The sequence below is a fragment of the Oncorhynchus kisutch genome, unplaced genomic scaffold, assembly GCF_002021735.2.
Source record: "Oncorhynchus kisutch isolate 150728-3 unplaced genomic scaffold, Okis_V2 Okis06b-Okis10b_hom, whole genome shotgun sequence".
Taxonomy (NCBI): Eukaryota; Metazoa; Chordata; class Actinopteri; order Salmoniformes; family Salmonidae; genus Oncorhynchus; species Oncorhynchus kisutch.
Window position 1 is genome coordinate 14,115,040 of NW_022261983.1, and position 21,718 is coordinate 14,136,757.

The 21,718-nt window shown below is 44.9% G+C and overlaps 3 protein-coding genes across 9 annotated transcripts in view; 2 read left to right on the forward strand and 1 right to left on the reverse strand.

The window, feature by feature from the left end:
• Positions 1-4,011, forward strand: part of LOC109877134 (putative oxidoreductase GLYR1) — a 28,367-nt gene extending 24,356 nt beyond the window's left edge. For all 6 annotated transcript variants that reach the window (XM_031814127.1, XM_031814129.1, XM_031814130.1 and 3 more), the window contains one exon: positions 513-4,011. In XM_031814127.1, the coding sequence (XP_031669987.1) occupies positions 513-587 (75 nt within the window). In that variant the 3' untranslated portion in view covers positions 588-4,011. The remainder of the gene's footprint in view (positions 1-512) is intronic.
• A 271-nt stretch (positions 4,012-4,282) lies between these two features.
• LOC109876592 (rogdi atypical leucine zipper) lies at positions 4,283-17,733 on the forward strand. The gene is made up of 11 exons (XM_031814134.1): positions 4,283-4,504; positions 5,756-5,827; positions 9,220-9,302; positions 12,046-12,100; positions 12,240-12,320; positions 13,192-13,287; positions 14,351-14,449; positions 14,612-14,725; positions 14,876-14,925; positions 15,283-15,409; positions 15,977-17,733. Exons 1-11 carry the CDS (start codon positions 4,430-4,432, stop codon positions 16,016-16,018), a joined length of 894 nt encoding a protein of 297 aa, XP_031669994.1. The 5' UTR covers positions 4,283-4,429; the 3' UTR covers positions 16,019-17,733.
• Positions 17,630-21,615, reverse strand: LOC116352776 (small integral membrane protein 22-like). Of its 2 annotated transcripts, none has more exons than XM_031814136.1 (4): positions 21,506-21,615; positions 20,520-20,692; positions 20,346-20,413; positions 17,630-18,263 (listed from the first exon to the last, which is right to left on the reverse strand). In XM_031814136.1, the coding sequence occupies exons 2-4, from the start codon at positions 20,647-20,649 to the stop codon at positions 18,216-18,218; spliced, it is 246 nt and encodes an 81-aa protein (XP_031669996.1). In that variant the 5' UTR covers positions 20,650-20,692; positions 21,506-21,615; the 3' UTR covers positions 17,630-18,215. The 2 variants fall into 2 exon arrangements, with proteins under 2 accessions (XP_031669996.1, XP_031669995.1); XM_031814135.1 differs by having other exon boundaries at positions 20,520-20,662; positions 21,506-21,606.
• Between the last annotated feature and the right edge of the window lie 103 nt (positions 21,616-21,718).

Here is a 21,718-nt window from a genome sequence, read left to right on the forward strand (position 1 = left end):
AATGAGGAGATGGGGGAGGCAGTCCTGCGTCTATAAACCAATGAGGAGATGGGGGAGGCAGCCCTGCGTCTATAAACCAATGAGCTACATTGCCATCCATGTTTAATGCTTTTCGACCTGTCCCCAAATTAACGTCGTTGGTTCAGAGTTTGTTTTGATATTTTCACCTGCATGTCGTGATCGCATTTGGTGTGGGGGGACAAAATAACCTGTCCCCATACAGACCCCTGGGGGGGGGCATACAGACCCCGGGGGGGGGGGGGCATACAGATGCTGAGGGACACGAAGCCCCTGGGACTCAGACACTGATTGAAACCTCATATTTCCCAGAGCAGAATCAGACCTGCTACAAGACCATCTGATGTGTTCTCATCCAGTGAGATGGTTTCTTCTGGAACACCTCTCCTATTCTTTGGACCAAATTCTGTTTCCGTGAACAATAAAGTTGTATGTTTTGTCTCACTTTATGACAACGACACTTCTTTATACATTAACCATTTGTCTCTGTCTAGGTCTACAAGAGGGCTAAAGCACTGGACCAGTCAGACAACGACATGTCAGCTGTCTACAGAGCCTACATTCACTAAACCTCCTGAAGAGCCTCTCCCCCTGACCTGTCCTCTTCTCCTGACCTGTCCTCCTCCCCTCGACCTGTCCTCTCCTCTGGACCTGTCCTCTCCCTCCCCCCTACCCCTCCCCCTGTCCTGTCCTCTCCCCCTGACCTGTCCTCTCCCCCCTCCTCTCCCTCCCCCCTACCCCGGCCCCTCCCCCTGACCTGTCCTCTCCCCCTGACCTGTCCTCTCCCCCTGTCCTCTCCCCCTCCTCTCCTCTGGACCTGTCCTCTCCCCCTGTCCTCTCCTCTGGACCTGTCCTCTCACCCTGTCCTCTCCTCTGGACCTGTCCTCTCCCCCCTCCTCTCCCTCCCCCCTACCCCGGCCCCTCCCCCTGACCTGTCCTCTCCCCCTGTCCTCTCCCCCTGTCCTCTCCCCCTCCCCTCCTCTGGACCTGTCCTCTCCCCCTAACCTGTCCTCTCCCCCTGTCCTCTCCCCCTCCTCTCCTCTGGACCTGTCCTCTCCCCCTGTCCTCTCCCCCTCCTCTCCTCTGGACCTGTCCTCTCCCCCTGTCCTCTCCCCCTCCTGTCCTCTCCCCCTGTCCTCTCCCCCTCCTGTCCTCTCCCCCTCCTGTCCTCTCCCCCTCCTGTCCTCTCACCCTGTCCTCTCCCCCTGTCCTCTCCCCCTGTCCTCTCACCCTGTCCTCTCCCCCTGTCCTCTCCCCCTGTCCTCTCCCCCTGTCCTCTCCCCCTCCTCTCCTCTGGACCACACTTATCTTTTTATACATTTGTATTCCTGTTTGATTCATTATTTTTGCCTGGTGGCACCAGAGATATTGGTGTACTTCCCAAATGCCATCCTATTCCCTACATAGTACACTACTTTTGACCAGGGGCCACGATTTCCTCGTGAATGAAGCTGAATACCCAACTCTGCCGAATCAGGGCACATAAGGGCTCAGGTCAGAAGTAGTGCACTACACGGGGAATAGTATGTCATCTGGGAGGCAGCTATTCCTTCCCGGTAACGTGATGGGAACCTCTAACTAGTCCACCTGGAACATTGCACTGACTGAGGGTTGTAATAATGCTAGAAGAATGGTCCACAGAAGGTAGCTTCCCCCCCCCCCCCCCCCACATCTTTGCGTTATGTTGTCGATGGTGTTGGTCAAGTTTCTGATGGTGAAGTACTGCAGGGTGTTGGGAACAGATTTTGGGATGCGTCTCCATTGCTGTTCACTAGTGATTTGCAACGCGACACATTGCCTGTTTGCTGTCGGGTGGGTTTTGAAGCTGAACGGGGCCATGGATTAATTTATCACATCTCTCTTTACATTTTATTTAATTCTATGTGTGAAAATGTCGTCTTTTAATTAGAATGTCCAGAATTTCATCAAAACGTATAAAGCTGTTATGATCTTTTAAAAGGAGGGTAGAGGCTTGATAAGCACCCAGAGGAATAATGCCACTGCATTGCCTTAACATTGGATCCATCTGAAATCTTCTGACATGTATTTATTTATTTTTAGACGCTCTAGAGCTCCTCTCTTCTACTTCTCTTTTGGTGCAGTTTGGCCTGGAGTTGTTTCCGTAGTTGTCTGAATCGGAACAGTGTTTTTGTTTTTGTTGTGTTCTAGCCTGTTAGAGAACCTGCCCCCCCTTTTAAGGTTATATTAATTAAGGTTATTCTGATGCCTTGTAATACAGTAATGACTTAATCCTTCTTAATCTAACTGAGATTCATCCCAAATGGCACCCTACTCCCTTTATAGTGAACTACTTTAGACCAGAACTCTGATCAAAAGTAGTGCTCTAGATAGGGAATAGGATTCCATTTGGGATGAATCCCAGGACATTAAGGTGTTTAAACCCATGCAGTGGTCTTAACATTATTAACAACAGGCAAGTATTGTACATGTATGTTTAGGAACCACGTTGCTTAGCGACCTGTTTATATTTTAACATGACTATAGATCGCTTGGCTTGATGACTTTGGGTGATTGCTCCACAACAGTTCCCCTTTGCAGTGGGGGGGGGATAGATTTAGCCTGGTTCCCCAGTCTGTTTGTGCCGTCATACCAACTCCTTGTCGCTCACTGTCGTATCAAACATGTTGGGCTTGACAAGTACAGCAAGGAAAGTTGGCCAAGACCACAAACAGATCTGGGGTCAGACTGAGGAGGAAAGATGTATTTATTACCAGATCAATCACCATATAGGAAACCGTCTAACTACAGAATGTTAATTTCAGTTCAATCATAACCACTCCCTGAGATTCAAGGCCCAAACTCTATAACCTTTTACGTTCTCCTTAAAAGGAATACCAGACAGGGCTGTGAGAAGACAGGTGATTGTTACCTGAATGGCAGTGGGGGGAATTTAGGCCAACTTTTCTGTTTTAGTTCATATTGATTTGAAAAAATGTGAAACTATTCAACTCATTGTAAACACAATTGAACATGTGTAACATTAGATTTTGGTTAAATATCATTTTCACTTCGCAACGTCTTGATCATCCCATTTTGTAGAAGTCGAGTTTTCCTTTTTGCCAAACAAGATGTAAATTAAGTTTTAGGTTTTAATTTGTTTAAAACACGGAAATAGTTTATAAAGATTTAAGAATTATGTTTTTAGTAGGAAACATTCTAACAAATGACTTGTAAATAGCCCATCTTGGTTGAGTGGAGGCTTTATAAATAAAGGGTCATATAAACTACTTCTGGTTAGACTCCTCTACTGACTGTCAATCATCCTCTGTGTCCCAAATGGCATCATATTCCCTATATAGTGACCCTGGAATAAAGTAGTGCACTACCCTATAGGCCGCGGTCTAATGTAGTACACTACCTTATGGACCCTGGTCTAAAGTAGTGCACTACACTATGGTCCGCGGTCTAATGTAGTACTCTACCTTATGGACCCTGGTCTAAAGTGGTGTACTACCCTATGGTCTGCGGTCTAATGTAGTACACTACCTTATGGACCCTGTTCTAAAGTAGTGTACTACCCTATAGGCTGCGGTCTAATGTAGTACACTACCTTATGGACCCTGGTCTCAAGTAGTGCACTTGCCTATAGGTCGTGGTCTAATGTAGTACACTACCTTATGGACCCTGGTCTCAAGTAGTGCACTACACTATGGTCCGCGGTCTAATGTAGTACTCTACCTTATGGACCCTGGTGCACTACCCTATGTACCCTGGTCTAAAGTAGTGCACTACATAGGGAATAGGGTACCATATGAAACACTGTCTTATTAATACTGTAGATTGTTCTGTTCAGTGTTTGCTGTTTTAAATTAATCTCTTGTAAACATTGTCTTTGTGTGGCTTATACAGGTGATGTTGAAATGACTGTTGGGCCCTTTTTTTTGTGCAGGGACGGTGAAACTGTATGGATTTGGGATATTTATGTGAAACAAGGCTTTTTGTGCAGTTTATTAAATCCTCTCCTGATTTAAATTGTGTTATCATGAAACTCTCACGCACACACACACACAGTAGTGAACATATTTTTTTAACAAGAGAACACAGATCTAATTCAGTTGATATAGATTGCAATCGGTACTTGATTTAACAGTACTGATGTGTTTTGAGGTCGACGGAGGGAGAAAAGCTTAGGGGCCTGCTGCCTTTCACTGAGGTATAGTAAGAACTGCCTGCTCCAACCAATCTCTTTTCCGCTTTTCTTGGCCGCTGCGGAAAATGTTTTAATGTGACGCAAACCGGAAGTGCATTCCCAAAGAAGGGATTAGGGGGCGGGGCCAAGATTAATTGTTAATGTGTGACTAAACTATCTTGCTGAACGTAAACACAACCCTAGAAGAAGACGGGTTGAAGATCTGGTTTACATACTTGGTGGACCAGTCTGCCTGCGGGAATGCTCAATCCTCAAATATCTTTATCTGAACTACCAAAGATGTCGGGGCCAAGCCAAGCCGAGAGGGCTGTTTTGGTAAGCAAAACTGGAAGGGTCGGGATCATGACAAGCTAGCTAACAACATAAATGGGTTAACCTTGGCTCGCTAGTTATTCACTGACGTCTAGCTAGCTATTTTTCTAGACAACTATTGATTGTTATTATGAGTGTATATATTTTCTCATGCCATCTTCTTGCGTGATTAAAAGGGACATTAAGGACACTTGCTCTGTCCATGGCATAGGCTGACCAGGTGAAAGCTATGATCTCTTGTCATTTGTTAAATCCTCTTCAACCGGTGTAGACGAAGGGGAGGACTGAGACCGGTTAATAAGGACTTTTTAGACTTGAGAGATGGATTGTGTATGTGTGCCATTCAGAGGGTGAACGGGCAAGACAAAATATTGAAGTGCCTTTTGAACGGGGTAGTAGGTGCCTGGTGCACCGATTTGTGTCAAGAACTGCAAAGTTACTGGGTTTTTCCACGCTCAACAGTTTCCTGTGTGTATCAAGAATGGTCCACCACCCAAAGGACATCCAGCCAACTTGACACAACTGTGGGAACCATTGGAGTCAACATGGAAGTCAGCATCCCTGTACGACTCAATATTAGGAAGGCGTCCTTAATGTTTTGTACACTCAATGCCGTAGCGCCTGACAGTGCCAAGAATGTAACTGCTCTGCTGCCTTGCGTCGGCAAGTCGGCAAGCTCTGTTCTGCTGGTTGTCAATGACAACGTGATGTACAGTATGATCCAAGTCCTCGTAATAGTCACATTGAATGATTGTCACATTTACAGCCTTCGATGGGTGAGGTCACTGCTGCCCTGCCAACCCCATATATCTAGCCTTCTGAACACAGCTCGACCTATAGATCCATAGGTGTCAAGTGTCACATTCAGTCCTCAAGGGTGGGCTTCATCCAAGAGAGAAGATATGAGAAGATATATGCAGGGCTAGCTAGTATACAGAAGCAGGTCTCTTAAAGGTACTGGTATGTATGTAGATACACAGGCACAAGAGCAACATGTCTCTGCTTCCTGTCAGATGACATTTCTACCATAGCGTTAGAATGATTCCGTCTAATTCTATGATTCCTGCATTCAGGGAAGTAGAACCACAGCATTCTCAGAACACCCGTGGAATTCTAATTGGAACCACGATAATGTGATCATTCTAGAACAGAATAAGCCTATCTATCCTTATCTCTGCTGACCACCACAATAACTATCTTGTTTGTCTCCTCTCTCTCTCTTTCACCCCTCTCTCGTTCTCTCCTTCCCTTCAGGAGGAGGAGTTTAACTGGTTGCTGAAAGAGGAGGTCCATGCTGTTTTGAAGCAGCTCCAGGATATACTGAAGGTAAATATTAGCTCTGGGGTGAAGTTTCTCTTTTGTACAGATCTAAGATCAGCTTCCTCTCTCCCTATCCTCACCTTACCGTTAGTGGGGGAAAATCCCAAACTGATCCAAGATCAGCGTCTACAGTCGTGTCCAAAAGTTTTGAGAATGACACAAATATTAATTTTCACAAGGTCTGCTGCCTCAGTTTGTATGATGGCAATTTGCATATACTCCAGAATGTTATGAAGAGTGATCAGATGAATTGCAATTAATTGCAAAGTCCCTCTTTGTCATGCAAATGAACTGAATCCCCCAAAAACATTTCCACTGCATTTCAGCCCTGCCACAAAACGACCAGCTGACATCATGTCAGTGATTCTCTCATTAACACAGGTGTGAGTGTTGACGAGGACAAGGCTGGAGATCACTCTGTCATGCTGATTGAGTTTGAATAACAGACTGGAAGCTTCAAAAGGAGGGTGGTGCTTGGAATCATTGTTCTTACTCTGTCATCCATGGTTACCTGCAAGGAAACATGTGCCATCATCATTGCTTTGCACAAAATGGTATTCACAGGCAAGGATATTGCTGCCAGTAAGATTGCACTTAAATCAACCATTTATCGGATCATCAAGAACTTCAAGGAGAGCGGTTCAATTGTTGTGAAGAAGACTTCAGGGCGCCCAAGAAAGTGCAGCAAGCGCCAGGACCGTCTCCTAAAGTTGATTCAGCTGCGGGATCGGGTCACTACCAGTACAGAGCAGGAATGGCAGCAGGCAGGTGTGAGTGCATCTGCACACACAGTGAGGCGAAGACTTTTCGAGGATGGCCTGGTGTCAAGAAGGGCAGCAAAGAAGCCATTTCTCTCCAGAAGAAACATCAGTGACAGACTGATATTCTGCATTAGGTACAGGGATTGGACTGCTGAGGACTGGGGTAAAGTCATTTTCTCTGATTAATCCCCTTTCCCATTGTTTGGGGCATCCGGAAAAAAGCTTGTCCGGAGAAGACAAGGTGAGCGCTACCATCAGTCCTGTGTCATGCCAATAGTAAAGCATCCTGAGACCATTCATGTGTGGGGTTGCTTCTCAGCCAAGGGACTGGGCTCACTCACTATTTTGCCTAAGAACACAGCCATGAATAAAGAATGGTACCAACACATCCTCCTGAGAGCAACTTCTCCCAACCATCCAGGAACAGTTTGAAGACGAACAATGCCTTTTCCAGCATGATGGAGCACCTTGCCATAAGGCAAAAGTTTGCCATAAAACTAAGTGGCTCGGGGAACAAAACATTGATATTTTGGGTCCATGGCCAGGAAACTCCCCAGAGCTTAATCTCATTGAGAACTTGTGGTCAATCCTCAAAGGGCGGGTGGACAAACAAAAACCCACAAATTCTGACAAACTCCAAGCATTGATTATACAAGAATGGGCTGCCATCAGTCAGAATGTGGCCCAGAAGTTAATTGACAGCATGCCAGGGTGGATTGCAGAGTCCTTGAAAAAGAAGGGTCAACACTGCAAATATTGACTCTTTGCATCAATCAACTTCATGTAATTGTCCTTAAAAGCCTTTGACCCTTATGAAATGCTTGTAAATATACTTTAGTATCCATAGTAACATCTGACAAAAATATCTAAAGACACTGAAGCAGAAAATTAATATTTGTGTCATTCTCAAAACTTTTGGCCACGACTGTAGGATCAACCTCACCCAACAACTAAGTATTGGCTCCATGGGATCAAAGAGCTCTGATCACCACACAAGACTGTCACTGTGGTGTCTTAACACTGCTGAGTTGTCAATATTGGGTTGGACCTAGCTGTGGTACACTGACCCCATAGCCATCGATTGGACCTAGCTGTGGTACACTGACCCCATAGCCATCGATTGGACCTAGCTGTGGTACACTGACCCCATAGCCATCGATTGGACCTAGCTGTGGTACACTGACCCCATAGCCATCGATTGGACCTAGCTGTGGTACACTGACCCCATAGCCATCGATTGGACCTAGCTGTGGTACACTGACCCCAGAGCCATCTAGGAGGATCCTATAAGAGGAGATTATCATGACTAAGGATAAACCATGTAGAACAATTGCATTCCAAGACATTTTAACTTTGGCTAGGTTGTTGTGTAACTAAATTCTTCAAATGTTGTTTGATTTCGGCGTACTGTTGTCAGAGTTGATTGCTATTTGTACTCACGCTTCTCAAGACATTTTATTGAATTACTGATGGAGATATTTACAGTGCTGTAACTAGATTGTGTACAGCTTTATTATACTGAACCAAAATATAAACGCAACATGCAGCAATTTCATTGATTTTTACTGAGTTACAGTTCATATGAGGAAATCAGTCAAATGAAATATATTGATTAGGCCCTAATCTATGGATGTCACATGACTGGGAATACAGATATGCATCTGTTGGTCACACATACCTTGCAAAAAAAATTGGGCCTCACAATGGGCCTCACAATGGGCCTCACAATGGGCCTCACAATGGGCCTCACAATGGGCCTCACAATGGGCCTCACAATGGGCCTCACAATGGGCCTCAGGATCTCGTTTACGGTATTTTTGTGCATTCAAATTACCATAGATTAAAATGCAGTTGTGTTTGTTGTCCGTAGCTTATGCCTGCCCATACCATAACCCCACTGTCACCATGGGGCACTCTGTTCACAACGTTGATATCAGCGAACCGCTCGCCCACACAACGCCATACACGTGGTCTGCGGTTGTGAGGCCGGTTGGACGCACTGCCAAATGCTCTAAAACGAGGTTGGAGGTGGCTTATAGTAGAGAAATGAACATTCACTTTTCTGGCAACATCTGGTGGACATTCCTGCAGTCAGCATGCCAATTGCACACTCCCTCAACTGGAGACATCTGTGGCATTGTGTTGTGTGACACAACTGCACATTTTAGAGTGGTCTTTTATTGTCCCCCAGCACAAGGTGCACCTGTGTAATGGTTATGCTGTTTAATCAGCTTCTTGATATGCCACACCTGTCAGGTGGATGGATTATCTTGGCAAAGGAGAAATGCTCACTAACAGGGATGTAAACAAGTTTGAGCACAATTTTATTTCAGCTCATGAGACATGGGACCAACACTTTACATGTTGAGTTTATATTTTTGTTCAGTGTAGATTGTGTCCTATATAACTAGATTGTGTCCTATATAACTAGATTGTGTCCTATATAACTAGATTGTGTCCTATATAACTAGATTGTGTCCTATATAACTAGATTGCGTCCTATATAACTAGATTGCGTCCTATATAACTAGATTGCGTCCTATATAACTAGATTGCGTCCTGTATAACTCGATTGCGTCCTGTATAACTCGATTGTGTTCTGTATAACTCGATTGTGTTCTATGTTTATGTCACCAGGAGGCATCCAGGAGGTTCTCCATTCCCACCCCAGGACTGGAGAACCAACTGAAACAGGAGAACTTCATCCTGGGCAGCTCAACGTAAGTCTTGGAGGGATTCATTCGTTGATTTGATTGGTTAATTGATCAGTTGGGTGATTTGATTGGTTAATTGATCAGTTGGGTGACTTTTGATTATTTTATTAGCCATTTTAAAAACATTAAAATGTGTCTCCTTGATTCATAGCAATACAATACACAATGTAAGACAGAAAACATGAATATAATGTAGATTATAAGAAACCCTGTCTAGTCCAGCCTAACGAAGACCTGTTAACACATGACATAGATTAGAAACGCATGACATAGATTAGAAACGCATGACATAGATTAGAAACGCATGACATAGATTAGAAACGCATGTCGGATTATGTTATTTACCTTTACATTCCTTCTGGGGGCAACAGGTAGCCTAGTGGTTAGAGGGGCGGCAGGTAGCCTAGTGGTTAGAGGGGCGGCAGGTAGCCTAGTGGTTAGAGGGGCGGCAGGTAGCCTAGTGGTTAGAGGGGCGGCAGGTAGCCTAGCGGTTAGAGGGGCGGCAGGTAGCCTAGCGGTTAGAGGGGCGGCAGGTAGCCTAGCGGTTAGAGGGGCGGCAGGTAGCCTAGCGGTTAGAGGGGCGGCAGGTAGCCTAGCGGTTAGAGGGGCGGCAGGTAGCCTAGCGGTTAGAGGGGCGGCAGGTAGCCTAGCGGTTAGAGGGGCGGCAGGTAGCCTAGCGGTTAGAGGGGCGGCAGGTAGCCTAGCGGTTAGAGGGGCGGCAGGTAGCCTAGCGGTTAGAGGGGCGGCAGGTAGCCTAGCGGTTAGAGGGGCGGCAGGTAGCCTAGCGGTTAGAGGGGCGGCAGGTAGCCTAGCGGTTAGAGGGGCGGCAGGTAGCCTAGCGGTTAGAGGGGCGGCAGGTAGCCTAGCGGTTAGAGGGGCGGCAGGTAGCCTAGCGGTTAGAGGGGCGGCAGGTAGCCTAGCGGTTAGAGGGGCGGCAGGTAGCCTAGCGGTTAGAGGGGCGGCAGGTAGCCTAGCGGTTAGAGGGGCGGCAGGTAGCCTAGCGGTTAGAGGGGCGGCAGGTAGCCTAGCGGTTAGAGGGGCGGCAGGTAGCCTAGCGGTTAGAGGGGCGGCAGGTAGCCTAGCGGTTAGAGGGGCGGCAGGTAGCCTAGCGGTTAGAGGGGCGGCAGGTAGCCTAGCGGTTAGAGGGGCGGCAGGTAGCCTAGCGGTTAGAGGGGCGGCAGGTAGCCTAGCGGTTAGAGGGGCGGCAGGTAGCCTAGCGGTTAGAGGGGCGGCAGGTAGCCTAGCGGTTTAGAGGGGCGGCAGGTAGCCTAGCGGTTTAGAGGGGCGGCAGGCAGCCTAGCGGTTTAGAGGGGCGGCAGGCAGCCTAGCGGTTTAGAGGGGCGGCAGGCAGCCTAGCGGTTTAGAGGGGCGGCAGGCAGCCTAGCGGTTTAGAGGGGCGGCAGGCAGCCTAGCGGTTTAGAGGGGCGGCAGGCAGCCTAGCGGTTTAGAGGGGCGGCAGGCAGCCTAGCGGTTTAGAGGGGCGGCAGGCAGCCTAGCGGTTTAGAGGGGCGGCAGGCAGCCTAGCGGTTTAGAGGGGCGGCAGGCAGCCTAGCGGTTTAGAGGGGCGGCAGGCAGCCTAGCGGTTTAGAGGGGCGGCAGGCAGCCTAGCGGTTTAGAGGGGCGGCAGGCAGCCTAGCGGTTTAGAGGGGCGGCAGGCAGCCTAGCGGTTTAGAGGGGCGGCAGGCAGCCTAGCGGTTTAGAGGGGCGGCAGGCAGCCTAGCGGGTTAGAGCGTTGGGCCAGTAACTGAAAGGTTGCTAGATAAAATCCCCGAGCTGACAAGGTAAAAAATCTGTCGTTCTGCCCCTGAACAAGGCAGTTAACCCCCTTGCTCCTAGACAGTCAATGTAAATAAGAACAAATTCTTAACTGCCATGCCAAGTTAAATAAAGGTCAAATAAAAAATATATATTAAAATTCTCACACAACATGCATAACCAAATCAAGTTATTTTCTAATGGTCTTTTTTGAGGGGTGATGTGATTCAATCTATAGAGCACGAATATAGGCTTATTATGGATGCCTTGTTGCACCTATTTAAAGTTCAGAAGCCAGTCCCAACATGTCGTGTGTGTGTGTGTGTGTGTGTGTGTGTGTGTGTGTGTGTGTGCTTCAGGTCAATGGCTGTATGTGTCTTGGTGGAGGGAAAACTCCCGTCTGTTAACATTTTGTTATAGTGGAGGGCTTGTTTATACATTACACAACCTTCTGTTTACAGACACCATCAACAACACCTTTCTAATCTGCCGGGACTTGAGTCTATGACAAGGTGACATTATGACATAGGACTCAGGTCAACCGTAGTGTAGTGTGTAGGGGACAGGGTTCTGTCTGGGACTTCCACAGTGTCGTTATGACATAGGACTCAGGTCAACAGTAGTGTGTAGGGGATAGGATTCTATCTGGGACTTCCACAGTGTCATTATGACATAGGACTCAGGTCAACAGTAGTGTGTAGGGGACAGGGTTCTATCTGGGACTTCCACAGTGTCATTATGACATAGGACTCAGGTCAACAGTAGTGTGTAGGGGATAGGGTTCTATCTGGGACTTCCACAGTGTCATTATGACATAGGACTCAGGTCATCAGTAGTGTGTAGGGGACAGGGTTCTATCTGGGACTTCCACAATGTCATTATGACATAGGACTCAGGTCAACAGTAGTGTAGTGTGTAGGGGACAGGGTTCTATCTGGGACTTCCACAGTGTCATTATGACAGTCTTGTGAGTCCTGCTGTCTTGTCTTCACAGCATGGACCAGGTGAAAGGAGTACTGACTCTCCAGGGAGAAGCCCTGACTCAAGCTGTGAGTGTCTTCTTCCTCTGGTTCTAGACTGTTCTCTGTAAACATTCTCACCGGCAGTGTTTGACTGTGTTTTAGTAGAGAGAACATGTTACAATGTCAGGTTCTGTCTGTAATGTGTTTGATTGCTTTGTCTTCGCAGGACATCAATCTGAAAACTGCTAAAAGCAACCAAGTGATGCATTTCACATTCAGGGATGATAAGCACTGGAAATTACAACAGGTACTGTGTGTGTGTGGTTTCAAGTTGTAATGTCATGTGCACAAGTACAGTGAAATGCCTTTGTTGCAACCTCTAAACCAAGAATCATCAACTAGATTCAGTCACAACTTTTTCTTGAGACGATGGTCGGGAGTCAGAACAAAATAAAACCAATATTTATAGATTGCGAATTGACCGCAAGAAGCCTAAACAGATATAATATTAGACTAAAACATAATCATTTAAAACCTCGATTACATTTGGGGACATGGCCCTGCGTAGGGGGTCTTTCAGATGGGACGTTTAAAATGGGTGTCCTGACTCTCTGTGGTCATTAAAAATCCCATAGCATTTAATGTCAGAGTAGGGGTGTACACCCTGGTGTCATGGTGAAATACCCAACCTGGCCACATTCCTAAATTCCCATCTCTCCCTCAGATCTAATAAAACTGTCTCTGTCCCTGTTTCTCCCTCAGATCTAATAATACTGACTCTATCCCCGTCTCAGATCTAATAATACTGACTCTGTCCCCGTCTCAGATCTAATTATACTGACTCTGTCCCCGTCTCAGATCTAATAATACTGACTCTGTCCCTCCCTCAGATCTAATAATACTGACTCTGTCCCTCCATCAGATCTAATAATACTGACTCTGTCCCTGTCTCAGATCTAATAATACTGACTCTGTCCCCGTCTCAGATCTAATAATACTGACTCTGTCCCCGTCTCAGATCTAATAATACTGACTCTGTCCCCGTCTCAGATCTAATAATACTGACTCTGTCCCCGTCTCAGATCTAATAATACTGACTCTGTCCCCGTCTCAGATCTAATAATACTGACTCTGTCCCTCCATCAGATCTAATAATACTGACTCTGTCTCTCCCTCAGATCCAGGATGCTAGGAACCATGTGAATCAGGCTCTGCAGCTGCTGAGTGGTAGAAATGAGAGCTACCACTTTAAGACTGGGGCTGAGGTCAACAAGGTAGGAACACACACACAGCTACCACTTTAAGACTGGGGCTGAGGGTAATGAGGTTAGTTTCCACCAGGGAAAACAGTGATAATTACTGTCAGAAATAAACTGCTTTCTGTGTCATAGCGGAGCTATCAGATATAGCGGAGCTAACAGATATAGCAGAGCTAACAGATATAGCGGAGCTAACAGATATAGCGGAGCTAACAGATATAGCGGAGCTAACAGATATAGCGGAGCTAACAGGGAAGTGGTTTTCCTCTATATTCTATGTCAACACTACACATCATTAGTCTACACTACACATCATTAGACTACACTACACATCATTAGTCTACACTACACATCATTAGTCTACACTACACATCATTAGTCTACACTACACATCATTAGTCTACACTACACATCATTAGTCTACACTACACATCATTAGTCTACACTACACATCATTAGTCTACACTACACATCATTAGTCTACACTACACATTAGTCTGCACTACACATTAGTCTGCACTACACATCATTAGTCTACACTACACATCATTAGTCTACACTACACATCATTAGACTACACTACACATCATTAGTCTACACTACACATCATTAGTCTACACTACACATCATTAGTCTACACTACACATCATTAGTCTACACTACACATCATTAGTCTACACTACACATCATTAGACTACACTACACATCATTAGACTACACTACACATCATTAGACTACACATCATTAGACTACACTACACATCATTAGACTACACTACACATCATTAGACTACACTACACATCATTAGACTACACATCATTAGTCTACACTACACATCATTAGTCTACACTACACATTATTACACTACACATCATTACACTACACTACACATCATTTGACTACACATCATTAAACTACACCTTTGCTCCACCAAGTACCCGTTCATTACCTAGAACAACTTTCCCATCCCAGAGTGCATCTCTTCATTTCCTCTATCTCAGGTTGTGTTTGTTCCCAGTTGATGACTGTAGTTGATGATGACTGTAGTTGATGATGACTGAGGATGTCGTTGTTGTAGCTGATGGACGCGGTGATGCTCCAGCTGACCAGGGCTCGTAACCGCCTCACCACTCCGGCAGCTATGACCCTGCCGGAGCTGGCCACCAGCGGCCTCATGGTGAGTCTGTCATAGGTTATAGGTCATAGCAGAGAAACTGGTCTCGCCATCTACTATATGCAATTTACATCACAATGACCTCCTCTCCTCTCCCTCTCCTCTCCCTCTCCTCTCCCTCTCCTCTCCCTCTCCCTCTCCTCTCCTCTCCTCTCCTCTCTCTAGAAAATGTTCACTCCTCCAATGCCAGGCGATGTGATGGTGAACTTCTATATCAACCTGAGTAAGCTGTGTCTGACTGTCTACCAGCTGCACGCAATGCAGCCCAACACCACCAAGGTACACACTCACACACTCATGCAGATACAGTCTGCGGATCAAATCCATCCCTGAGACAACTTTCCCAACAAGATCACAGCTGTTAGTTCTGTAATCACAATGTGGTATTGTGAAGATGCATCAGTTTGTCTACCTGTGGTGTTTCAACAGAACTTCAAGCCATCTGGAAGCTCCGTGTTACACAACCCCGGAGCCATGTTGTAAGTTCTGCTTGATATAACACTTCACATCATGTCGGTCACTAACATTCAGATGGGCTGTCTGGGGTCAGTACAGGATCTTTTCATGTCCGTTTCATATCTGGTTGATGTGAAGATATTCGTGTCTCTCTCACAATACTAACTACCGTTTTTATTGTTTTTAATTAATTTTTTTGTCACTAGTCAGCTGCATAGTAAATTATGCTTGTTGGGTCTAACCCTGGGTCCTCTCATTTCTGAACACTTTCACACACACAGTTCCCAACTTGTTTAAACACACAGTGCCATTTCCAATACATCCAACTGCTTTCTTGTTGTCGTTTTATTGTTGACCTCTTTCCCTGCTGTCTCCCCCAGCGAGCTGAACAATGCTAAGTTTGAGGTGAGCCAGGTTCACAAGGTGGAGTGTGTTGTCCCCTGGCTCAACAACACCCTGATTTTCTTCACCATCTCACTGCAGCTCTGTCAGCAGCTCAAGGACAAGGTGGGTGACGTCTGTGGGCAGCAGGACACTTTTTTCCAACACTCCCCATTGGTCCACAGAATACACTGAAGTGAATGAGTAGCTGCGGTATTGACATAGATTCAGGCTGTGGGTCAGTTGGTATGAAGTAGATTATTCACCTTGTTCAAGTGTGTCCGTAAACTAAAGAAATGTCAGAAAAGAGAAGACAGGGAGAGCTGTTTAGCTTCTGTGAAGAAGTTCTAAATGGTATGAAAAGTTGCTCATTGGAAACAAGAGTCTAAATCATGCTTCTACACCTGCATTGCTTGCTGTTTGGGGTTTCAGGCTGGGTTTCTGTACAGCACTTTGAGATATCAGCTGATGTACGAAGGGCTATATAAATACATTTGATTTGATTTGAAATCGACTGAGAAACAGAGAAGTTGTGGCGTATATCCCAGAAAACCATCAAATCTGAAAGCTTATGTGCAACACAAAGCCAAGGCACTTCTTTTGTGATCTATATTAGAAAGCCTGTATTATATTATTGGTTTACTGGTTTACTGTGACACATTAACTGGATTTTCCTCCTCTTCCTCCTTCTAGATTTCCGTCTTCTCTAGTTTCTGGAACTACCGACCGTACTAACCTCCTGCAGCTAGCTGCCCATCAGAATGCCTAGGTGTTCTAAACCTCCTGCAGCTAGCTGCCCGTCAGAATGCCTAGGTGTTAGCTGACCGTCAGAATGCCTAGGTGTTCTAACCTCCTGCAGCTAGCTGACCGTCAAAATGCCTCGGTGCTAGCTGACCGTCAGAATGCCTCGGTGTTCTAACCACCTGCAGCTAGCTGACCGTCAGAATGCCTCGGTGTTCTGTCCTCCTGCAGCTAGCTGACCGTCAGAATGCCTAGGAGTTCTGTCCTCCTGCAGCTAGCTGACCGTCAGAATGCCTCTGTGTTCTGTCCAAATCCTTCACACAAACCAACCCAGATAAAAGGGATGTCTTGAAAATATTGTCTGAATTGAAGTGGGTTTTGTTTGTATAATTTACAAGAGAACAGCCGGATCAAAGTCCATATACATTACCAGTGTTTAGTATTCCAGGGTTTAGGGCCCATCCATGTGTTACAGCTGCTTTAAATCAGTCCCAAATCAACCCCTACACCCTAACCCCTAGACTACACTCCCTACTTGTGAAGAAAGTATAGGGCTAAGCAATATGGTGGGGCTACTATCCAATACATTCAGTGTTTCCCCTAGTTGGGGGTCGTTAGCGCAATGATTAGAAGTCTATGGGAATGAATATAGGGGAAACACTGCATGACTAGAAGTCTATGGGAATGAATATAGGGGAAACACTGCATGACCAGAAGTCTATGGGAATGAATATAGGGGAAACACTGCATGACTAGAAGTCTGGGAATGAATATAGGGGAACACTGCATTCTGATCTAGACAAGTAGGGACTAGGGGTTGATTTAGGATTGGGTGCATGTATCTCTTTGTGTGTCATCTGTTGTATAGTACTAACTAACTTGGACCTCCCTGTTGTATAGTACTAACTAACTTGGACCTCCCTGTTGTATAGTACTAACTAACTTGGACCTCCCTGTTGTATAGTACTAACTAACTTGGACCTCCCTGTTGTATAGTACTAACTAACTTGGACCTCCCTGTTGTATAGTACTAACTAACTTGGACCTCCCTGTTGTATAGTACTAACTAACTTGGACCTCCCTGTTGTATAGTACTAACTAACTTGGACCTCCCTGTTGTATAGTACTAACTAGGACCTCCCTGTTGTATAGTACTTACTAACTTGGACCTCGTTATGAATCAATGGATCAGCTTGTTGTTTTAGTCTGAAACACTTCTCTCGTTACTGAACTAACGTTCCTTAACTTGTAAGGTTTCTGACTCTATATTCTTTGGAATTCCGCTTTTATGTCAAGTGTAAAGGAAAACAGACATTCCCAGCTTTTGAAGGGTAAACGTTCATGCCTCCTCGACAATAAGCTGTTATTGTATCAGTTAATTTTAATGTTTTTATTTATTCAATTGTTTTATTTTTGCACTTATGTTACTTTGCCTTTGATTCCCTGTGAAGTGAAGATCCATTCCAATGTTGAACAAACAATTATTACTGCAAGTGTTTAAGAATCTATTTAGAGATGTGTTGAATATGTTGTGGACCATATGATCTATTATCTGTGCAATAAAGATGTTATACGGGAGTGTTCGGTCAGTCAATCGGGGACAGATTCAATACAAAATATGATTTAATCATTTGAATGATACAATGTACATGTTTCAACATTGAATTATATTGTTAATATAATTAACTACATTAAAGTCATTGAATCAATACTACTACATCATTCCTCATTACATACACTTAAGAAGTTAAGTTTAAAGTACACAGCTTTGATTCCACTACATAAAGAGTTGGTGCCTAGTTTTTTTCATGAACTGTTAGTGAAAGCCCTTTTATCTTCTGGTTGTGACACTCGGTGACTGTTTTCACCTTCCTCTCCTTTCTGGCATCCTAGCAACAACCGCTAGCCGTGCAGGGAACAAGTAAACAAACTGATTCATATGACCTCCAATGACTTTCCACCATTAGACGGCAGCTAAACCGGGTTACCACAGGGAGTTTTCCAACAGTCAAAAGTAAATAGATGGAACCAGAATGAAAACAAGTTATACAACTCTTGGTTTGGCACACAGATTAAAAGTGCAAATTTTAAAGTGCATCGGAAAAATATGAATAAAATGTATTATAAAAAGGACTAATCCATTTTCTAAGTGTCATCATTGTGGAATCTTCAATCCTGTTCCAAGTTCCTTTCAGGTCTCCATTCCAAAGTTTTCATGACCCACTTTGTGTCTTCTCGGCTGTTGGGAAACACACAGAGAGAGAGGAAACACACAGAGAGAGGAAACACAGAGAGAGGAAACACACAGAGAGAGAGAGGAAACACAGAGAGAGGAAACACAGAGAGAGAGGAGGGGAAATCATGTATCTTTCAACACATCTTTATTCAGAGGAAATGCAGTGAACGCTTGTCTGACACAGACTCCTTGATACAGTCATGCTAAATCTGGTCACACTAAAACAGACCCTCTATTGTAGGATGTGACTGACTCAAACGGGTGGGTCTTCACCATGATAGAGTCTGAATGACCATGACACAAGACAGGATAGAGTCTGAATGACCATGACAGGATAGAGTCTGAATGACCGTGACACAAGACAGGATAGTCTGAATGACCATAATACAAGACAGGATAGAGTCTGAATGACCATGACATGACAGGATAGAGTCTGAATGACCATGATACATGACAGGATAGTCTGAATGACCATGACACAAGACAGGATAGAGTCTGAATGACCATGACACATGACAGGATAGAGTCTGAATGACCATGACACAAGACAGAATAGAGTCTGAATGACCATGATACAAGACAGGATAGAGTCTGAATGACCATGACACATGACAGGATAGTCTGAATGACCATGATACAAGACAGGATAGAGTCTGAATGACCATGACACATGACAGGATAGTCTGAATGACCATAATACAAGACAGGATAGAGTCTGAATGACCATGATACAAGACAGGATAGAGTCTGAATGACCATGACACAAGACAGGATAGAGTCTGAATGACCATGACACAAGACAGGATAGAGTCTGAATGACCATGACAGGATACATGACAGGATAGTCTGAATGACCATAATACAAGACAGGATAGAGTGAATGACCATGACACAAGACAGGATAGAGTCTGAATGACCATGACACAAGACAGGATAGAGTCTGAATGACCATGACACAAGACAGGATAGAGTCTGAATGACCATGACAGGATAGAGTCTGCATGACCATGATACATGACAGGATAGTCTGAATGACCATAATACAAGACAGGATAGAGTGAATGACCATGACACAAGACAGGATATAGTCTGAATGACCATGACAGGATAGTCTGAATGACCAAGACAGGATAGAGTCTGAATGACCATGATACAAGACAGGATAGAGTCTGAATGACCATAATACAAGACAGGATAGAGTCTGAATGACCATGACAGGATAGAGTCTGAATGACCATGACAGGATAGAGTCTGAATGACCAAGACAGGATAGAGTCTGAATGACCATGATACAAGACAGGATAGAGTCTGAATGACCATAATACAAGACAGGATAGAGTCTGAATGACCATGACAGGATAGAGTCTGAATGACCAAGACAGGATAGAGTCTGAATGACCGTGACACATGACAGGATAGAGTCTGAATGACCATGACACATGACAGGATAGAGTCAATGACACGGCTTCATTTTGATATGATTTGAAGTGTACAACAAATAAATACAACTCCCTCATTAACACTATGGGTGGCTGACATATCAGAAATGTGGTCCTGTATACCACAGCCTGAGTGCCAGTCTGTGTGCTATCATGCCATCTCACACCAAACATTGTTGACAAGAGCACCAGATCTGGGACCAGGCTATATATACCAACAGATCTGAGACCAGGCTATAGATACCAACAGATCTGGGACCAGGCAATAGATACCAACAGATCTGGGACCAGGCTATAGATACCAACAGATCTGAGACCAGGCTATATATCAACAGATCTGGGACCAGGCTATAGATACCAACAGATCTGGGACCGGGCTATAGATACCAACAGATCTGGGACCAGGCTATAGATACCAACAGATCTGGGACCAGGCTATAGATACCAACAGATCAGGGACCAGGCTATAGATACCAACAGATCTGGGACCAGGCAATAGATACCAACAGATCTGGGACCAGGCTATAGATACCAACAGATCTGAGACCAGGCTATAGATACCAACAGATCTGGGACCAGGCTATATACACCACACATTTCTCACAGAAACAGGCCATTACATTTGATTGATTTATTGCTACATTACCTGTTCATCACAGCAACAGCAGCAGCAACATCGGATCAGAACCAGGACAACAAGCAGCAGAACCATGCCTGAAAGGATCAAGGTGGACAGTCAATTGTGTACGTGTGTGTGTGTGTGTGTGTGTGTGTGTGTGTGTGTGTGTGTGTGTGTGTGTGTGTGTGTGTGTATTCCTACCGATGAAGATGAAGAAGACAGCGAAGGAGGCGATGTCCCAGTCAGACTGGAACAGCTGTTTAGACTGCAGTCTGGACACCACGTCTGTAAACTGATCCTTAAACTCTTCCTGTAGGCTCCTCTGGTCCATGGCTATAGCTGGGCTAGAATTCGTCTCAGTAAGGGTTCACACTCTGGAGAAGAACAGTATAGGGTTTATTATGATTATAAAATACAGGACACACTGGGAGAAGAGACGTGGTTCTGATATAGACTACAAGGTTTCTCTGGTCCATAACTGTACCAGTCAGGGTTAGTACAGGACCCACTGGGAGAAGAGACGTGGTTCTGATATAGACTACAAGGTTTCTCTGGTCCATAACTGTACCAGTCAGGGTTAGTACAGGACCCACTGGGAGAAGAGACGTGGTTCTGATATAGACTACAAGGTTTCTCTGGTCCATAACTGTACCAGTCAGTGTTAATACAGGACACACTGGGAGAAGAGACATGTGTGGTAATTCTCTATAGACAATTACAATGCACCTGGCTGGCTGACTATGTCGGTCTATAAAGTAGGCCTAAAATATACAAACCAATATGTTATTTCATTGTAAGGGAGATCATACTGCATTTTGAATGTACTTCATAAACTGGATCAGAGTTCAGCGTACCTGCTCTGCCCTAGACACAGTACTTTTCTCCTGATCACTTTCACATAGACTACTATGATGAGATATAGATCAACTAACCAAATACAGACTCTATTTTACATCTAAAAATGACACTATTTGCTTTTAACTTCTTTAACACAAGACCAACATCATTATCGTTGTTTGACTGACTGTGACATCTTGATGAATTACAGCCTCAGACTTTCACTTTTAAAGAATATTCCAAGATTACCTATATATCTGACTTCACTTGAACATAAACAATTACAGTAAACTCATATTTTCGGTAGTAATCAAACACGTTTCTATATATTTTTCCGAAGTTCTTTGTACCTGTAACTCGAACAAGCTCCAGTTTTTTGTTCTCTCTTCTTCCGGGTACCTGCCCGACTGACGCACCTGTCGCCGTGGGAGTCACTGTACACTGATTTGCATGGGGGCAAGGGTAGGTCGTTTGAATCCTGTTTCATTTCCTCCGAGTAGATCTAAAGGTGTATCGTGATCATGGACTTACCGTATGTGAGAGATACTGCCAGTCATTTCCAC

Bases quoted from the DNA above. Each gene is read 5' to 3' on its own strand.
- LOC109876592 (XM_031814134.1), top strand. From the start codon at position 4,430: ATGCTCAATCCTCAAATATCTTTATCTGAACTACCAAAGATGTCGGGG. The intron at 12,101-12,239 runs GTGAGTGTCTTC...TTGTCTTCGCAG, and splicing joins GAGAAGCCCTGACTCAAGCT to GACATCAATCTGAAAACTGC. The intron at 14,726-14,875 runs GTACACACTCAC...GTGTTTCAACAG, and splicing joins TGCAGCCCAACACCACCAAG to AACTTCAAGCCATCTGGAAG.
- LOC116352776 (XM_031814136.1), bottom strand. From the start codon at position 20,649: ATGGACCAGAGGAGCCTACAGGAAGAGTTTAAGGATCAGTTTACAGAC. The intron at 20,414-20,519 runs GTAGGAATACAC...TGATCCTTTCAG, and splicing joins TGTCTTCTTCATCTTCATCG to GCATGGTTCTGCTGCTTGTT. The intron at 18,264-20,345 runs GTAATGTAGCAA...GTTTCCCAACAG, and splicing joins GCTGTTGCTGTGATGAACAG to CCGAGAAGACACAAAGTGGG.